At 33.4% G+C, this 19,750-nt stretch overlaps 1 protein-coding gene across 4 annotated transcripts in view; it reads right to left on the bottom strand.

Moving 5' to 3' along the window:
• Positions 1-2,012: 2,012 nt before the first annotated feature.
• The window catches only part of Not3 (CCR4-associated factor Not3), a 30,543-nt gene continuing 12,805 nt past the window's right edge, over positions 2,013-19,750 (bottom strand). For 3 of the 4 annotated variants that reach the window (XM_072522359.1, XM_072522357.1, XM_072522360.1), the window contains 6 exons: positions 18,982-19,333; positions 10,129-10,244; positions 7,469-7,624; positions 4,808-5,076; positions 3,220-3,463; positions 2,013-2,127 (listed from right to left, as the gene is read on the bottom strand). In XM_072522359.1, coding sequence (XP_072378460.1) covers positions 2,029-2,127; positions 3,220-3,463; positions 4,808-5,076; positions 7,469-7,624; positions 10,129-10,244; positions 18,982-19,333 — 1,236 coding nt within the window. In that variant the 3' untranslated portion in view covers positions 2,013-2,028. The remainder of the gene's footprint in view (positions 2,128-3,219; positions 3,464-4,807; positions 5,077-7,468; positions 7,625-10,128; positions 10,245-18,981; positions 19,334-19,750) is intronic. The other variant, XM_072522358.1, reaches the window with a different exon arrangement.

Below are 19,750 nucleotides of genomic sequence, written 5' to 3' on the forward strand. Positions count from 1 at the left end.
AAGCCAGCAAAAAATGTTAAAAACATTGACAGAATGCGGAATAGACCATCGATGCACTAACAAATAATCCGACATATCTACCAAACTGCCACGACTAGCGTAAGACTGTCTGAACAAGAAACAAATAAATTCTGTATACAGCGAAAAATACGACTAGGATACACTCTCTCCAAAGTTATTCACGACGCTTTTAGAATCTTCTTATAAGAGAGTCGATCTGAACGAGTATGGCATCAACTCAAATGGAGAGAAGCTCATTCATTTGAGATTCGCAGATGACATCGTTCTTTTAGGATGGTATGTATGATGAAATAATGTTGGAAAAATTATATAAATCAAATAGTTAAGACCTTGTATCATTAGAAAATTAAGAAAAAAAAGTCGTTAGACAGGACTGTATCATCTTAACAAAGGCTTTTAACATATATTCCGAACACACCTAACAAAAGACAGTCAATAAGCTACATGGTTATTGACTGACGATACTGTTTTAATTGTTAAAGCTGTAGATGAATATTTTAAAAGCCGGGTACATAATTCAGCGACACACAGTGGTATCTATTTTCTGTCAGTTCTTGTAAAGTGGGAAATTTGTTCTCACTCAATCAAGAAAATAAGTGGAGACACTGAACAGTGATTGCTAAAGCAAGACAAAAAGTATCTACCCCCAAAGTTAACTAGTTAAATTGTCCAGAGAATAGCCCAAAAAAAGAAGAATCTTTTAGGTTAGCTTTTGAATGCAGGGAAAAATAAAACTACATTTTAATATAAATATTTTAATTAAGATCTCTATCTTCTAAGTATTTATATTCAAAAGTAAATCCTTCTTTTTTCCTTTGTCCCCACTTCTCATAATCGAAGTAAATATAGAGAATATTCATTTGAGATTCGCAGATGACATCGTCCTTTTAGGATCGTATGTATGATGAAATAATAATGTTGGAAAAATTATATAAATCAAATAGTTAAGACCTTGTATCATTAGAAAATTAAGAAAAAAAAGGCGTTAGACAGGACTGTATCATCTTAACAAAGGCTTTTAACATATATTCCGAACACACCTAACAAAAGACAGTCAATAAGCTACATGGTTATTGACTGACGATACTGTTTTAATTGTTAAAGCTGTAGATATAGAATATTTTAAAAGCCAGGTACATAATTCAGCGACACACAGTGGTGTCTATTTTCTGTCAGTTCTTGTAAAGTGGGAAATTTGTTCTCTCACTCAATCAAGAAAATAAGTGGAGACACTGAACAGTGATTGCTAAGGCAAGACAAAAAGTATCTACCCCCAAAGTTAACTGGTTAAATTGTCCAGAGAATAGCCCAAAAAAGAAGAATATTTTAGGTTAGCTTTTGAATGCAGGGAAAAATAAAACTACATTTTAATATAAATATTTTAATTAAGATCTCTATCTTCTAAGTATTTATATTCAAAAGTAAATCCTTCTTTTTTCCTTTGTCCCCACTTCTCATAATCGAAGTAAATATAGAGAATATTCATTTGAGATTCGCAGATGACATCGTCCTTTTAGGATCGTATGTATGATGAAATAATAATGTTGGAAAAATTATATAAATCAAATAGTTAAGACCTTGTATCATTAGAAAATTAAGAAAAAAAAGGCGTTAGACAGGACTGTATCATCTTAACAAAGGCTTTTAACATATATTCCGAACACACCTAACAAAAGACAGTCAATAAGCTACATGGTTATTGACTGACGATACTGTTTTAATTGTTAAAGCTGTAGATATAGAATATTTTAAAAGCCAGGTACATAATTCAGCGACACACAGTGGTGTCTATTTTCTGTCAGTTCTTGTAAAGTGGGAAATTTGTTCTCTCACTCAATCAAGAAAATAAGTGGAGACACTGAACAGTGATTGCTAAGGCAAGACAAAAAGTATCTACCCCCAAAGTTAACTGGTTAAATTGTCCAGAGAATAGCCCAAAAAAGAAGAATCTTTTAGGTTAGCTTTTGAATGCAGGGAAAAATAAAACTACATTTTAATATAAATATTTTAATTAAGATCTCTATCTTCTAAGTATTTATATTCAAAAGTAAATCCTTCTTTTTTCCTTTGTCCCCACTTCTCATAATCGAAGTAAATATAAGTCCCCTGAAACAAAAAATAAAATATACAGTTTATCATTTTAAACACAATTAGAATTAATTTAATAAATAATAATTTCCTTTTAAATTTTCGTTTCCTCAGAAAAATCTATGTGGCTTAAATCAGGGGAACGAGGTGGTCATTCAATAAACCCTCTTTGACCTATTCATCGATTTAGAATTATTTCTTAAAGATAATTTCGCACATCATTCCTAAAATAAGGCGGGACACCGTTTTGTTGGAACCAGATGTTATTAGATGGTACATCCGGATGTTTTCATTAGGGATCATGAAAATAAAGGGCCTGCGTAGCGCAAGCGGTAGGATGCTCGCCTCGCAAGCTGGTGGTCCGGAGTTCGAATCCTACCGCCGGCAAGAACATCTAGACATTTTAAAAATGTCTATAGGCCCCAGGTCGACTCAGCCTGAATAAAAATGAGTACCTTGGGTAAAACCAGGGGTAATAATAGACGGTTGAAGCGTAGCACTGGCCATGTTACCTTCCTTGTATACCGTAGGCCCTAGATATAGCAGACTACCCTGCTATACTCCCAAAGCCGCGACAGCGGTATAAAACGGGAGACTATTATTTTATATCATGAAAATAAACATAAATAGGGATAAACATCTGCATTTAAATGGCCATCGAAAAATATGGGCTCACTATCAGATTGCCAACAATCTTAGTACAAACATTAATTTTTGTGACATTTGTGTATGAACTTCTCGAAACCAATGTGGATTTTCAGAACTCCAAAAGCATATATTTTTTCAATAACGGTTCCGTCCGAGCAAATTTGCAATCATTTGACAAAATTTCAGTCTTCTGTCATTGTCATTTGGCCACAGTTTTGGAGAAAACAGTTTTGCTGTTTTCTTAATACTTTTAAAAGAATTGTATATAGGACAGAAAATCTGAGGTGAAAATGGATACGAGCCAAATAATGTATAAACATTTCATTGAGAAACAAAAATCAAAGTTCAATTGCAAAAAAAACTGAGTAGATTGTTTATTTACTTCAAACAATAAAACTTTCGACAACACAGACATTGTAAACATTGTAAAGGAGATAATCAAGATCAAGAAAGAATACTAACCTGTTCATATTCTTCATTAATAATTTTGGGTTCTTCGTGCCTCTGAAACCACATCATGTACTTCGTGTGGAATCTCCAGCTTTGTTTTTTGAGCGCTTTCGCTGCGAGGTATTGGGCTTTAGTACCTTCCATGTAGTAGAATACAAAAAAGAGGGTCTCCGTCGCTAACCTCTGGAAGAAATCTAAACTCTCAGAGTGGGCGAGGGGCGTTTGGATATAGTACGAAGGTGTTGTGCAAGGGCTCCTACAAATAAAAAAGGCATTTCAACGGTGTAAAAGCAAAACTTCAACAGTCAAAATGCCACAATTTTCTAAATCTTCTTTTGCCATATATATCGATATCAGTAACAAATTTAACTAAATCTACATAAAAAAATACTATATGTACACGAGGCTTCATCACTATGGTCCACCCCTGATCTAGAAATAATACAAGAAAATGTTAAGACCTTTGTTTTTCAGGAGTTCTTCGGTTTAGCACACTTTTCCATTGGCGCTCCATCATTTCGATAGTGACCTGGAAGAAATTTACTTTGACTATATGAACACATTCATTTATGGAACATATTACTTCATTATCGGTCGAAAATCTTTTTCATAAAGATCTTTCGACTTATGAGAACAGCATGTAGTCACTCGAGCCAAATCTGGGGAATATTGGAGGGTGCTCCAATGAGTTAGGTTCCTTCCAAGGAGAGTATATATCAAATAGAGTATATACTTTGTGATCAATATAAATCAAAATAATAGTTACAGTAATAGCACCACTCCGGTTATTTAATTGCTATTCCACAGCTAACATATAATTATCATTGCATCTCTGGAGACACTTTAATATTGAATTTATATGGTCAAATGAAATTATGATGACAGACCATCCGCTGTAAGTGATGATAAGCGACATACAGAGTGGTAATTTACATAAAAATCTGGCCAAAACGAAAATTTCAAACACTAGTATTTCTTACCGATTCTTGTCCCTAAAGCAGGTAGTTATGTGACGTAATTTGGCACTATTCGACCTGTTAAGGATCAGTGGCGGTGCGTGGTGAGTTGCCTAAGAACTACATTAAAGCTAAAAGAATACAACATTTAAAAATTTGTAAAATGTCAAACATCATATTTCATCATTTTCCTTAATTGTATAATTTTATAATTAACTTTTTTAACTATAATTTTATAATTAACTAATTATAATTAACAAATTAACTGAAGCTATTTTCTTGTGGCATTTTAAAGTAATTACTATTTAAATGGGACTAAGCCACAATTAAAGGTTAAAGTAAGTTTATTGGCGTTTCAATGTCCACTTCGGAAATCGTTCTCAAAATACAAACATTAGTGAATGTTTGTAAAGTAATGAAAATATGTTTGGTCAGCGTTTTATGTAAAATACCACTCTGTGCGACGTTTGGGATTTAAATTCCAAATATTTCATTTACTTGTTACACTAAATTGACTCAATTTAAGGATTTCCCGAAAGGGGAATTTAGTATTTTGATAATTTAGTAAGAAATGTTAATAACCTTCTTGGATCAACCTGCCAGCTTATAAAATATCGAAACTCTTAATTTCACTTATATCTTACCTTGGCAGGTACGTTCTTATCCTCTCCGAATCTGAAGGGTGAGGCATGTGGTAGTACGCCGCTTCCATAAGTTGGAACTGGGTCTGGTGTTCTTTTTGGAGAGGTATAGCGCCTAGTGGCGCCACTCCCAGTAAGGGTGGTATGTGGGCGTCAGACTTGCCTTGGTTTTGTAACTTGTTTGGTTCTAGAATGACTTGGTTATTTTGTAGGCCAGCTTGGTCTATCACTTGTTGAGCCATGGACTTAAGCGATGTCATTCCTTCGCTTATCTAAAAAATACGATTTAATATAGTGAAAACATATTGAAAATATAAATTTGGATGAGGTATGAAGATGTATATGAGAATTCCTTGTAGAAGATCTTGGCAAAGAGCTAGGCACTTGGGAAGTGCCGACAAAAGTGAAGCTTCTTATAGCGTGTTTTTACTGTATGCAGGTTATTAAAATATGTACTAAATTATGTCTGCTTATTACGGAATTGTTAATATTTTTTTTAATAAGACTACACATTCTCTAAAAATTTAAAAGTATTAAATAAACACCTGTGATCTAAGAATTATTAGCAATCTTTACTGGAATCAAACATCGTCTATCCGTACAGAGGCAGGAGAATCCGATGATATCAAAATAAAAGGTGGGGTCTGACAGGGATGTATACTATCACCCTTGTTTTTGGATGTTGAAGCCGGAATTCAAATTAACGGAGAATGTAAAAGTATCAGTGTGAATGGTCAACCAATAGAAAGAGTATAAACATACACCTATCTTTGTACGAACGTCAATGAGAATTGGGACCATTCCCTAGAAATAAAATGTAGGATAGAGAAAGCAAGATCTGCATTTCAAAAAATAGCTAAGCTATTTAAATGCCATGATTGATCAGACCCATAAAAATCGGGTTACTACGATGTTATATCTTTCCTATACTGTTGTACGGAGTTGAGTCATGGACTCCCACAGATGCTATCTGCAAGAAAATTGAGGCTTTCGAAATGTGGCTTTATCGTCGAATCCTGAAGATATTCTATACCAACCACGTTACTAACCAAGATGTTTTATTAAGAATGCAAAAAAGAAAAGAGTTAACCACAATAAAAACAGTCAAAATCGAATACCTCGGTCACATCATGAGGAACAGCGAAAGATATGGGTTGCTGCAATTATAGGCTCTACAAGAAGACGAATGTTTATAATTATTTTATTTTGATTATCATTATATTCTACAAATAATCATGAATAATGGGAGGGTATATCAATTAATTTTCATTAAAAACTTTCCATTTCTATGGAAAATAGTTATTTATAAACGACTATAAAATTTTTAAAATAAACTTCTGTTTATGTTAATTGATTTTATTTAATTTTAATTAAATTTATTTAATTTTTTTTTATTTAAGTTTGTTTTTTTATTTAATTATATTTAAATTTATATATAATTTTAATAATGATATCAGGATGGAAGAAGGAATAAAGAAATTGGCCGCTGGAGACCATATACTGCAAAAAGGTCAAGAGGTCGATGGCAAATGAGATGGAAAGATGACATTGAGCAAAGCGCAGGTTCAATATGGAAAAGACAAACAGAAGACAGAGACAAATGGGAGAGGCCTATATTCAACACATGATATAGATAGATAGATAGATATATAATTTTAATAATTTTATTCAATTTTTTATAACTTTATTTCTGTTTAAATTGTCCTTGTCCCATGCAGAACCTTTAATTGGTTTTTATTGATCCAATGGCCTTTTTTCACATCTCTAGCAGCCATAGCTTTAATTGTCCCCTCTTTCCATGTTTTCTTAAGGTGGGAGTACGGTTTATTTTCAATATTTTGAAACATATTTTTTAAGATTTTTTTTTTTAACTCTTTTATATAAATTTTATTATCAAATTAGTACATGTAGTACATTTCAAGAGTATTATCTGAAATTCTGGTATAAAAATATCAAAAATTAGGAAAATGAAAGCTAATTAATTTTATTTAATTTTTATTTTAGTTTTTACTTGGTTTTATTTAATTTTACTTACCCTTACTTAATTTTTATAATTTTTTATAGATTTTTTAGAATTTTTCATAAATTTTTACAATTTTTCATAATTTTTTTTTTAAATTTTTTATAATTTTATTTAATTGTATTTAATTTTTATAATTTTGTATAATTTTTAATAGGTTTTTTAGAATTTTTCATAATTTTTTTTTTAAATTTTTTATAATTTTATTTAATTGTATTTAATTTTTATAATTTTGTATAATTTTTAATAGGTTTTTTAGAATTTTTCATAATTTTTTATAATTTTTTACAATTTTTTTTAATTTTTTTTAAATTTTATATAATTTTTTATAATTCTATTTAATTGTATTTAGTTTTTATAATTTTTAATACATTTTTTTTAGAATTTTTCTAATTTTTCATAATTTTATTTTATTTCATATAAATATTTTAAAATGAAAATTGGCCAAATCGATCCAGTCCTTCTCGAGTTGTTATAAAAAAATATATTTTAAAATTATAATAAGTGTATATCGCAAGGTTACTACAACCGTCTCGATTTTTCGCGTCACGCTAAATAGGATTTCGCGACCGTGCAAAACATCATACCGACCAATAAGAAGTAGGTATTCACTTCAAAATGTCGATAAAAGATAAACGTCTTACCTTCTCCGTCGTCGTACCATTCGGGACTTGCTGTGATGCATCAACGTCAGAAGTTGACATTTCACTGCCATTATTTGGTTCTGGACTTATGCAATTATTTTGTACATGTTGTTCATTATATAATTTTGGAGGGGGATTTGTTGAATTTTGTAATCCCTGAAAAAATTAAAATTCATATTAATGAAACCACCTTTAAGATTTTAGTAACAATACAATAACAACTTCCCTAATAGTTATTTAAAAGTTGGAAAATAACATCTATATAATCCATCACAAGGCTAGCCATTTATAAGACAGTAACCTTTTTTCTTCAGAAATTTCTTGCGAATTCATCCTTGTCAGTAAGGATAATATATACTGAGGCATGAAGGAGTTGAAAAGTATAAAGTAGCGAAGCCATTGGAAAAACAAGTTCTAGAGATAAATTTGATGGTCTAAAAGCATTCTGCAGCACCACAATAGATGCCGTAAGAGTGAAGGATAAAAGTGGTTGAAAGTAAGTTATAATAACAAATGGAGAATTCTATCCAGCAAATCCACGTGACGAAAATAATTATCAACATTAACAGGATGCTTTCGTCTAGTTTAATGGATCTTTATCTCTTCTTCTTCCTCTTTATAAGCAATTCAGCAATTCTGCTTGTTCATTGGCGGATTAATACCTCTATGGAAGGTTGTCACTCAATCTTTTGCGCTGTCGTCCGATACTTCTTCTGCCGATTGGTGACTTATCTCTTGCTATTTTGACTACACGGGTCTCCTTCATTCTGCTTATGTGGTTATTCAATGTCTTTACTTCTCTTTCGATCTCTCAGCGTATTTCCTCTAATTCTTCTCATTACTCTCATCTCTGTCGTTTCCAGTAGCCTTTGCATTGTGGCTGTGTCAGGTCTTGTTTCTGAGGCATATGTCATTATTGGTCTTACGCCGGCTTTATAAATTCTTGATTTCATCTCAGTGTTAATGTGTCTGTTTCGCCGTATAGTGTTATTAAGGCATCCTGCCAATCTATTTGCTTTTTGTACTTGATCTCTCTGTTCTTTGTCCAGGTCTCCATAGCTAGACAGTGAAATTCCAAGGTATTTTATTTCCATTACTTGTTCAATACTGATGCCATCAATTTCAATTTTACATCTGGTTGGTTCTTTGCTGACTACTATTGTTTTATTTTTCTGAGATGAGATTGTCATATTAAATTCTTTTGTTCTTATGTTAAATCTGTGGACCAGTCTTTGCAGACTATCTTCATCTTGGGCTATCAATATTGCGTCGTCTGCGTAACAGAGTATTTTATTTTTTGTTTGTTTCCCATTCTGTATCCTCTTCGTTTGTTAATGCTACTGATGATTGCATCCATGATTAAATTGAAGAGCATGGGGCTCAATGAATCCCCTTGTCTTATTCCGCTGCCTATTTCTATAGGTTCTGTAAGTTGTCCAACTATTTTGACTTGTTTTGGTAGATGTTTTCAATAGTTTTTATAATATTTAGGGGAGATTCTCTATTATACAGAAGATGGATTGCATCTTTGAGTCTTACTCTGTCAAACCCTTTCTTTAGGTCAATCAGACACAGAAATGCTGGTCTATTATACTCTAGTGATTTCTCAGTAATTAGCTTTATAACGAATATTGCATAACCTGTTGTTCATCTGCTAAACTTATCCTCTGATTTCTTAGCACTTATAAAATTTTAGTTGTGAGTTTTAGCGTAGTATTTAAAAAGTTTATATCTCTGTAGTTTTGTGGCTGTTTTTTATCTCCTTTTTTGAATACATAGTAGAATTAGTTCGCTCGTTCTCCATTCTTGCGGTATTTTATAATTTTGTTAAATAATGCTGTTAATTGTTCTGTCATTCCCATTGCTGAAAATGATTACAGGAATGATGACAGTCAATTGAGCAAATAGCTCTATAAAATGGTCTAGGAAATCCGAAATGGTGGAAACAACTGTTAGACATTGTATGTGTGGGATATATTAAATGACATGAAGTGGATACACAAAAATCCTTAAAACCCTGTAAGAAAGTTCCTGGTCATTCATTATCGGCATTTGGTTAGTTTCTTGGTCGAGTTAAGTGAATGAAAACGGTTTAGAACAAAAAACTCATGGCCAGAGAAGGTACTATCTAGCCTAAACAAGGAAAAACTAGGAAGAAGGGCAAACAAGTTATTATAGATATTTGAATTCTAACACATATCTTACAATAAAGTCGTCCCAAGAACGCAACTCAGCAATATTGGCAATATCATTTTAAAGGCGTCTGCTTTAAAATGTATAATATATGCCTGAATTGTCAATATAAATGAGTCAGATAAAATTAAATTATTATGAATTTTTCACCAAGTAACAAAAAACAAAATTTGTTATTTTGTGAACGATTTCCGAAGTAGAAATCGAAACGTCAAAAATAAACTTATTTTATACTTAAATTGTGGCTTATTCCCAATAAAAATAGTAACTCTAATAGTAATAGCTTCATAACCATTTTAAGTATTTATTTGTTAATATTCTAAAATCTAGGATACCCTGAGTAGGGTCATCGATCCAGATATTGTAACTACCAATCTGGATATGTCCAACCAACTACCAAAACAACCTTTCGACAACAAGTACAGTTCAATAATAATCATATTCAAATAAAAAGAATTAATACTTACTAATGACGCAATGGGATTTGTATGGACCGTTGTATTAATGGCATTGGATGTGTTTTGAGTTTGAACTTGACTAACAATGGTTATCACAGATGCTGGATTGCTCTCTCCGCTTGCTGCTTAACAAACAATAAAATATTTTATTATTATGTACTACAATAAACAATTAATGTTTTATTTAAACGAAAAATGTTAATTTTGTCACGCTTGCAGTAAATGTGATAATTAGCAACTCTATCCGTGCCTTCCATATTAGGTATTATTTGAGAAAATTAGAAAATCTAATGGTGGCCTGGTATTTTCAATGATAGGAAGTCGATTGATAATGGAAAGACTAAAAAGATTACGCAGGACGCTGAAACTCAAAGAAGTCACTCGTCGTGCGAGCGACCAGTAACGCTGGATAAGTCTAAGCAGTATTAACATTTTGCTTGTTGTTTTAAACAGTTATAATTGGTTTCAAATGAGTGTAGAGTAATAAATCATGAAGTGTCATAAAATTTGCCTGAATTTCGGTGTCGTCATGGGCGTAGGCAAATGGACGGATGTCAACTTCGTCGTCAAAAATTGATGTACCTCAAAATATCATATTTTGGATATTTTGTGATAACCAATTTTATTTAATTTTTCGATTAACTTATTCTTCAAACTCGTATTCCATTATATGGTCATTAAAGCTAATTACATTTTTATTTATAAAAACAAATTCACTTCCTTACTGAACGAATAAAAGCATTAGAAGAAACTGATAAGGGTATGACGCACCTCCTAATATTACTAAGAACTAAAATAAATCAACATGAAGACTAATAACGCGTAATGAGGTTTTACTTACACTTTCATTATAATCCCTCTTTTATTTTATTATAATCATTCGACATTCGAGTTAGTAATTGTTACTACACCAATTAAACGTACAGTAATATTGTGATATAGAAATAGTGAAAAAGTTATAAAATGGCGACATTTACTCCAAAGAAAAGAGGTGTAAAAAATTCTCCGCTATCTGTTAGTGAAAAAGTTATAATTTTAAATGTATATGATTGCATAAAACACGATCACCCTAGTTTGTCTGTGCAAGAAAGTGTTGAGCGATGTGCCCGAATGACTGGAATTGGACAGTCCACGATTTTTAAATTATTGCGAGAAAGAAAGATATCAGGCCAGTTAAGTCCATGCAAGAGAAAATCAGGAAGACCAATAAAAATCTTAGGTGAAGACACCAAACGTGACATTCGAAGAAAAGTTCATTCGTTTTATTTTAAAAAGGAAATACCCACCCTTGACAAAATACTAATGGAGATAAGCCAAGATAACGATATTCCTTTGATATCCAGAAAACTTTTATGGAAAACTTTAAAAAGTATGAATTTTTCCTGGGAAAAGCACAATCGAAAGGCACTATTACTGGAAAGTGATGAAATCATTTGCTGGAGACGAAAATATTTGAGAACTATAAAACAGTACCGCAGAGAGCACAAGAAAATTTTTTATCTTGATGAGACGTGGATAAACGAAGGTTATATAGTCCAAAAAATGTGGCAAGATAAAAATGTAACAAGTGCTCGCCAAGCTTTCATAGAAGGCCTTTCGACGGGTATTAAAGTGCCTTCGGGAAAAGGGAAGAGGCTTATAATTGCTCACATTGGAAGCGAAGAAGGATTTTTAAAAGAAGGTTTGTTAAGCTTTGAGTCGTGTCGGACTGGAGATTATCATGAGGACATGAATTCGGATGTCTTCGAAGACTACTTCGGGGAAATGTTAAAATTTCTTCCAGCTGATTCGGTCGTGGTTATGGATAATGCAAGCTACCATTCAAGGCGCATAGAGAAGGTACCAACTTCAGCTTGGAGAAAGCAAGAAATTATTAACTGGCTGTCAAATAAAGGTATTCAGTTTGAGACGAATTCAATAAAGAAGGAACTACTAGCCGTAGTAAAACAACATAAATCTCGCTTCATAAAATATGCCGTAGAAGATGTAGCAGAAAAGTATAAAGTAACTGTGCTACGCCTACCGCCATATCATTGCGAATTAAATCCCATAGAACTTATATGGGCACAAGTTAAAGGATATGTTGCAAGGCACAATACCACATTTAAAATGAAAGATGTCAAGGTATTGTTTGATCAAGCCATTATGGAAATCACATCAGAAAACTGGCAAAAAGCAATCCAGCATGTTTTAAAAGAGGAAGATAAAATGTGGGAACTGGACAACTTGGTCGATCAGGTGGTTGACCCTATAATTATAACACCAGGGGATGATGACAGTTCTTCGGATGAAGACTATAGTGATGTAGAATTGTAATAACGTATCCAGTAAAGTTTTTGTAGTTTTTGTGAATAAATTGATTTAAACTCCCCACAAGTGTTTCAATATGTAAAGTTCATTCGTGTGTGTTTGTGAGTATTTCCCGATTTCGGTTCGTATATATTTTATTGTTACATTTTATATTTTTTTAATAACACTGTTCTGCTGTATTACATTTTTATTTCCTTTAATATGATTTTTAAGAATGCATATTCTTTTGTCAATTAACCCACTAGCGCGCCTCTGGCTCAGTGTTTATCTGTCGATAACAATGGACTAATCCCTTAAAACAGGGTGATACCTACCTGCTCTTTATGAAACGACAGAATTTTGCAATGCGGACGGAATTTATTGACGGATTATTGACGGATTACCCTGTAGCGCTTTTGAATACTTCATGAGATTTTATTACTCTACACTCATTAGAAATAGATTATAAATGTCCTGAATTAAAATATCTTGAGAAGTTTATTTAATTTTTAATTATTAAACATATGTGTCTAGCCATTGGAAAAAGCGTATACAGTTGGCAGTATAGTAAAGTAGTAGTAAAGTATAGTAAAGTAAAGAAGAATTGCGTGATAAATTCAACGTTAAATTTTTTTGTAACCTTCCACGTTATCGCGGGAATATAATTAGCCCAGTCGTCAAAGATTTGATCTTTAAAATCGATACGAACAACCTCAATTTTGTCAAGAATTTCAATTGTAGGAGCCCAAAAAAGATGCAAAAATGTTTACCATTCTTACCCCTGGCTTCTCCGTAAATCCCCCTCATAAAGAGGAAACGGAAAAAATAGATTTATCAAGAATCTGTACGCCGTAGAAATAAATGTTTCACGAAATGTAGCTGAGATAATTTTGAACATAAATGTTTATTAGCACTTTTTGTGTAGAATGAACCGTTCGCGCAGAAACAAAGTTTGAAGCGACCGGCGATTTTAAATGGGTTATGCGCGTGAAATAAATTTTTTACATAAAATGTGTATCAACTCGAAGGTAAAAATTCGATATCTTCTGACTTAAGTGTTCTATCGACGAAAATCAAAATTCGTTTAAATGGTGAAGATTGTAGCTTTTACATTTTCCTGCAAATTGTCACTTTTTATAAAGTTGTCATTTTATAAAGTCATTTTTTGCGGTTCTGATGAGATCAATAAAATTTATCACTTCCATTGACCGGTCACTATGGAATTTCCATTGTTGGAGCCTAAGCTTATATATACGCCTAAAAACGCTGAGTTTAACGTTTCACATTACAAACAATCACACGTCCCGGAAAATGCTTTCACGAAGACGGCATTGGGTGGAATTTGTAGCTGAAATTGTGTAGTTTCAAAATCACACTTGTGCAATCGAAAAGAAGCAATTTTAAACGTTGTAGATCGTTTGCAATGTGAATTATTAAATTCTGTATTTTTTATTTATTTTTCAAATGCCTCATATTTGTTGTCAAAACTCAAAATTGAAATTTGAAGTTATATGTTTTGAAGATTAGGGTCTAACAATGGAAATTCCATAGTGACCGGTCAATGGAAGTGATAAATTTTATTGATTTATCTCTAGATAAGGTCACAGTCATAAGATTTTAGGGGGAAGCCTGGGAGTTGAAGTGGCAAACCTTTTGACAGACTTTGAGTCACAAAATTGACATTCTCAGCAAAATTCAGCTTGTTCGTGTGATTTTTAGAGGTTCAGTGGTATTTTCTTCTCTGACGACTGGAGTAAATTAGTATTTGGGAATCCATGATATTTTTTAGTATCAGTGTTAGGTTTCGCGTCAAAAAGTCATAAAAAATGGAAGAATAGAGTCATCAAGCACATGTATTTGAAGAAGTTAAGAAGTAAGCAGATCTATATGCTTAATACGATTGATGTCCTTATACTCTGAATAATGATACGACCCTCTGAACTTTGATACGACGAAAATTTGAATTGCAAGCTTCAAAAGAGGTAAATTCTCTTTTGAAGATAAAGACTGATCGGGAAGAACAGTTTTTGCATTTAGCTTCGTAAATATCGATGCAGTTTATGACATTATTTTATCAGAGCGTCGTATTAGGCTAACACGATATCTAAGCATACACTATTTTATACGAACGCATGTATTATATAGTTAAAAACTGATTTGGAACAATTTCTGTAAAACGCAGAAGCGTATAAGGGCAGAAACATCGCGTTCGATCTGTGCTCAGTTTAAAAAAAAACTTCTTAAGCTGCGTTGTTAGAATGGCTGAACTGAAATGAAACTGAAAATGTTATGAAAAAGGGAAGTGTATGTATAGAACAAAATATTTGAAAAACACGAACTTAAAGGTATAAGGAAAGTACATAAAAAACAGAATGTAAAACAAAATATAGGAAAAAAGAAAATCATGTCAATCGCGCAGGCCTATATTATTAAACCTGAAAATCCACCTGCTTCTCAATCCCAAATTCCCAACGTTTTGGAAGGTTTGCTAGTCAGTGATCTCATCATTTTTATTCGGCTGCCGAAAGCGCCGGGTGACGACATCGGAGAGCTCTTTTTAAAGATAAAAATGTGGCCTACGTATAGACTCCGTTAACTTACGGAAGAAGCAGAAGTTTAGTGGGTTCATGACCAGGCAGGTGAGGCAAGACTTTCCAGAGTGAGTAAAGCAAGGCCATTTTTTGTATATTATCTAGTTCAATATCTACAAAAATGGGTGATAATACTTAACTGTCCCGCTTGGTCCACAAGGAACTCTGTCTGTTAAAATGATCCCTAAGTGATCGGAGTTAGTAAACAAATCCAGAAAAATCATTTGTCCAATTTTTGATTGCTTTCATCTATTTCGACGATTCCAAAAACATGCTTTATCTTCAACAGTGAATATTTGCATTAAGATTATTCTGATGTCCAGACGTTTTTTGTCCATAAGTACGTTTTAAGATTTTCTCACCTCAAACCTCACTTAAATCCCGATGGATTTCTGTAGTTTTTTCAATTGCCCGACCCGCAACAGCTAAATTATTTAAACTATGGAAAGACTGAACAAAAACAAGGAATACGCTCAGGTTGGTCAATGCTCTTATTTTTTCCATTGCTATATACGCAGATGAAACATGGACTTGAAAAAATCGATAGAAATAAGATCCAAGCCTTCGAAATGTGGGTCTACAGAAGAATTCTACGAGTGTCTGAGTGTCTTGGACAAAACACAGAACCAAACTGTCAATTTTGAAAGAACTTCATATAAGACAGGCTACTAAACTAAAATAAACCGAGCATACTTAAATTTCTTCGGCCACATAGCCAGAAGAACGGGTACTATGGAACTATTGGTAGTAGAAGGAAAGTAGAAGACCAAAGACAAAGATCTCATATGGCACAGGATTCAGCCAATGGAGATAGCAAACTAATATTATTTAGAGTCTCACCACACTCTGACAAGTGCTCAAGGAATGAGGAGGACCGACTCTTCAAGTGTTAAATTTGGATTATATTGCAAGTAGTATTGGCAATTTTGCATTATTTTTGTAATATCCCTCGTAATATTAGACAATTATAGCAAATATTGGATAATGAGGACATATACCACAGAAACCATGTTCACGGAACACATTCAATATATATACAGTGCACATACAGCAATTATAAAAATACCGTAAACAATAAATTGGTACGAAAATGTTTTTTGTAGTACAGTTTTATTTTGCTAAGACAACAAATTGTACAACGTAAAGATATCGCTTTGTAAAGATTACCTTGCGTTATAGTAGGAAAGATTTCCACATCGCCCTCAAATATTTCCATCTTCATGGACACAAACTCTATGGCTGCAAATACTGCGATAAGATTGCACATGTACACAAACATCAACGAAAAAAACATAAAGATAACTTTTGCACTACACAATTCACACTATACAACTTCCACTTCGGTGTTGCGCCCCATTGCGATCAAACAGTCGTCAAAACTATTTATAAATGGACTATCGACATAACTGGGCATATAAAGGCACACATGGTGAAATGTACAATTAATTTTTTGGTTTCACTCTATTTCTTACGACTTTTTGTTATTTGTGATGCTATTTTGTATTTTTTTTTGTTTCTTAATGTCAGTTCAACGAAATGTTTTTGTCACAACGATCAATAAAATCCTCAATTATGCCATATCATCAGGTCTTTCGATATGAACAGCGTTGATTAGCGTTTTTGCCATTTTAAATAGGTGTTAAAGATAGCGGTGACATTTCTAGATAATTCTGTTAGTCCAGAAAAGAAACAAGTTTCTGATTATATGCCTAGTTACTAATTATTTTTAAAGAATATTATAAATAGTGGTACTGACCTAACACTAATAAAACAACTGACAATATAATTTAACCAATAAAAAACAAGACATTAGATAAGTTTTTGTATTAATTTACTTTTAAAGTGAGTTTAGTAAAATTTGGTGATATTAAGTGGTTTGGTTTACGAGGGTAATATTAAATGTTCTTATTGCCTCTTAACAAGTTGACGTAATTTTTCTTATGGTCTTTTAAATTTTAATAAATATGTCTGGGCGAATATTTAAACAAAGGATTATTACAGAGCAATTTTAGTAATAAAAATAATATTCATGGTGTCATAAATGATTTTTTTAATGTGAAAATGTTGAATGATAATCAACGCATATATAACAATTTTAAGGGTGCAAAAAGCGAGAAAATTCTTAGTCCGCTATCAATTACTGCACTACCTATACATTTTCTCATATTTCTCAACCGAAACATTTGTTTTCGTCTTATAAGAGAAATTCATAGTACAGAGTTCCAACCACGGAGAAAAATTCTGCAGAAAAGTGAACCCTTCCGCCCTCATCCAAAACTTCGCTCACATAAAGCCCATTACAGGTCGCTTGTAATCACTAAGTAGCAAATCCGTTTTGTAAACTCAAAATAGACTCAAAATCACCTCACCTCGCACCTTACAGGACGGCAAAGAGTTGGCGACGTTTTGAGTTCTTGTGTGAGGATCCTGTGAGTCGTTCTTAAAAGTCACTATTCACTGAATAAAGGGCATAGTTCGGTTTCTGTAGTTTCCCAATCACATTTTCCAACGATAAATTTCCTAAGTAAAGTGACAGCCACAGCTACCCTGCAAGCGTTTGCCAATCGTATATAAAATAATTCTGATTTTTTCCAGAATTGATCACATAGCTGTCCCAGAAGAATCACCTCAGCCCAACATCCCTGAGCTAAACTAAGAATAAGACCGGCAGTCACCGTTTCGTTTTTCGGTCAGTCGACAAACGAAGATGTCTCATAAAGAGGCTAATGCTAGGTGCCTAAACAAGGATTTCACACATCGAAAGACCACTCCACATATTACTTCAGTTCGGAATATTCAGGGATTCTACAGTATACATTGCCTTCCCTCGCTCAACCGTTTCCAACTCTCTCTGGCGGACTTACACACAATGGGAACGTATTTCCATAAAATGGGGCTCCAACCAATCACTAACAAAACAGAGGTTTCCAGTTTCTACCTAAATAACAAAAGTTTCCAGTTTCCACCTAAATAACAAGCTTGCAGGAAGAGCACTCAACATCAAATTCGAAAACACCACACTCGCCTACTACAATAAAACACCAAAGTACCTTGGGGTGACTCTCGACAGAACCCTATCTTTCAAGGAACATCTGTCAAAATGGGGAGCATCGACTTCCACCTTACGATCATCTGCCCTGGGTCTTGTCTTCTCAACCGCGGAATATATGTATTATGTTTTATACAAAATATATGTAAATTTAAATGTAAATGTGTCAAGTGCTATACGATAAATAAATAACCAAATGTGTAAGATATACAATATAAAAATCTTCTTAACTAAGGCAATAGTTATGACATTTAAAAGCAAATACATACGATCGAATATAATTATCGACAAAACTTAGTGAGGTTCGATGAGGTACGCGAAACGGTGTATTTTCGCCTTCACTGGACTCCTACGACCAGAGAACCAATTGCAAGGTTGGCACGCTCTCAGTGGCGTATCTGTGAGATTTTAGTTACTGCTATATCTGTTATTCAGACATTCAGCCACTGTCATCGCCACGATTTACTTAAACAATGCCGCCAAAATTGGCTGTATTGCATTTTAAGTAATTGAGATCTGACACCGGTTAAGACAAGAAAATATAGTTCTCTCAAACTATGGCTGTTCCTTTACTCATTTACAGTAGTGAATGTTGGATAAATGATACATAACTCGACAGTAGAATACAGGCAGAAAGTATGAGGTTTCTATGAAGCGTTAAAGGCATAGGTAAAGGTAATAGCTAAATATACTTATCCGTTACAAATGACAAAATAGCTGATTATATATAAAAATGTAGATAATATGTTTAGGGAACAGAAAAGTCCACTAAAAAACACGTAATTACATTTCCAAATACAGAGGGATATAGGAAGAACACAAGGTAGATGGTCATAATACTCTGTGAAGATGCAAAGAGCCTAATAGTAAAGCCTAATCCATGTACTAAAAAGGAGGGGAAGGATATTATTTATTGAGGATTTAGATACTTACTCGTCGTCTTCGCCGCACTAGCTGCCGCCACCGCAGCGAAGTTACCGCCCATCGATGACGTCGTTAGGGACTGTACAAGCGAAACGGGCGAAGCTTCTCTTCCTGGTTGGATCTTGTTGCCAACAGCTACGGGCGTTACAATTCCGCCGATGCTGTTCGCCAAGGATACCGTCGTTTTGCCCACCGAAGGCGCTAACGTCACTCCTATAGGATTGGTAGCGGGTGCGGGCGGTAACGACGACGTCACCGCCCCTATTCCACCCACCGAACTGTAATTTAGTAGGGAATTAAGGGGGGTGTTCGTAGTGGACTGGCTATTGGTTACTGCTCGAACTGGCATTGGTTTGATAGGCTGCAAATATGATACACACTATAAATGAATTAATAGGGGATACAGCAAAAATATAACAAATAATAATCAACTTGGAAAATTTGCCCTTGTGTCTGAGATGCACGAATAAACAACAGCGACCGTTCTGTGAGTGAGTGAAATAGCAGAAACTCATGTGAACTCCGCCTTATTCGCTATTCAAATACTTTCAAAATAAAATCATACGAACTCAGTTACAGATTTTGTTTAAAGAATTCTATAAGATTTTTATAGAACAGAATATAATAAATAAGCAAACAATTCATATTCACTAAATAAAAAATGCAATAAGAAGTGAAACAAGTAATATCAGGTATATTTGAAAGTTTTTGTGAGATATCTGTAATTGCTTTCTTAGTGGAATATCAACAATAAAACATTAATTGATAAATATTTTTA

Source organism: Diabrotica undecimpunctata, chromosome 2 (genome assembly GCF_040954645.1).
Source record: "Diabrotica undecimpunctata isolate CICGRU chromosome 2, icDiaUnde3, whole genome shotgun sequence".
Taxonomy (NCBI): domain Eukaryota; kingdom Metazoa; phylum Arthropoda; class Insecta; order Coleoptera; family Chrysomelidae; genus Diabrotica; species Diabrotica undecimpunctata.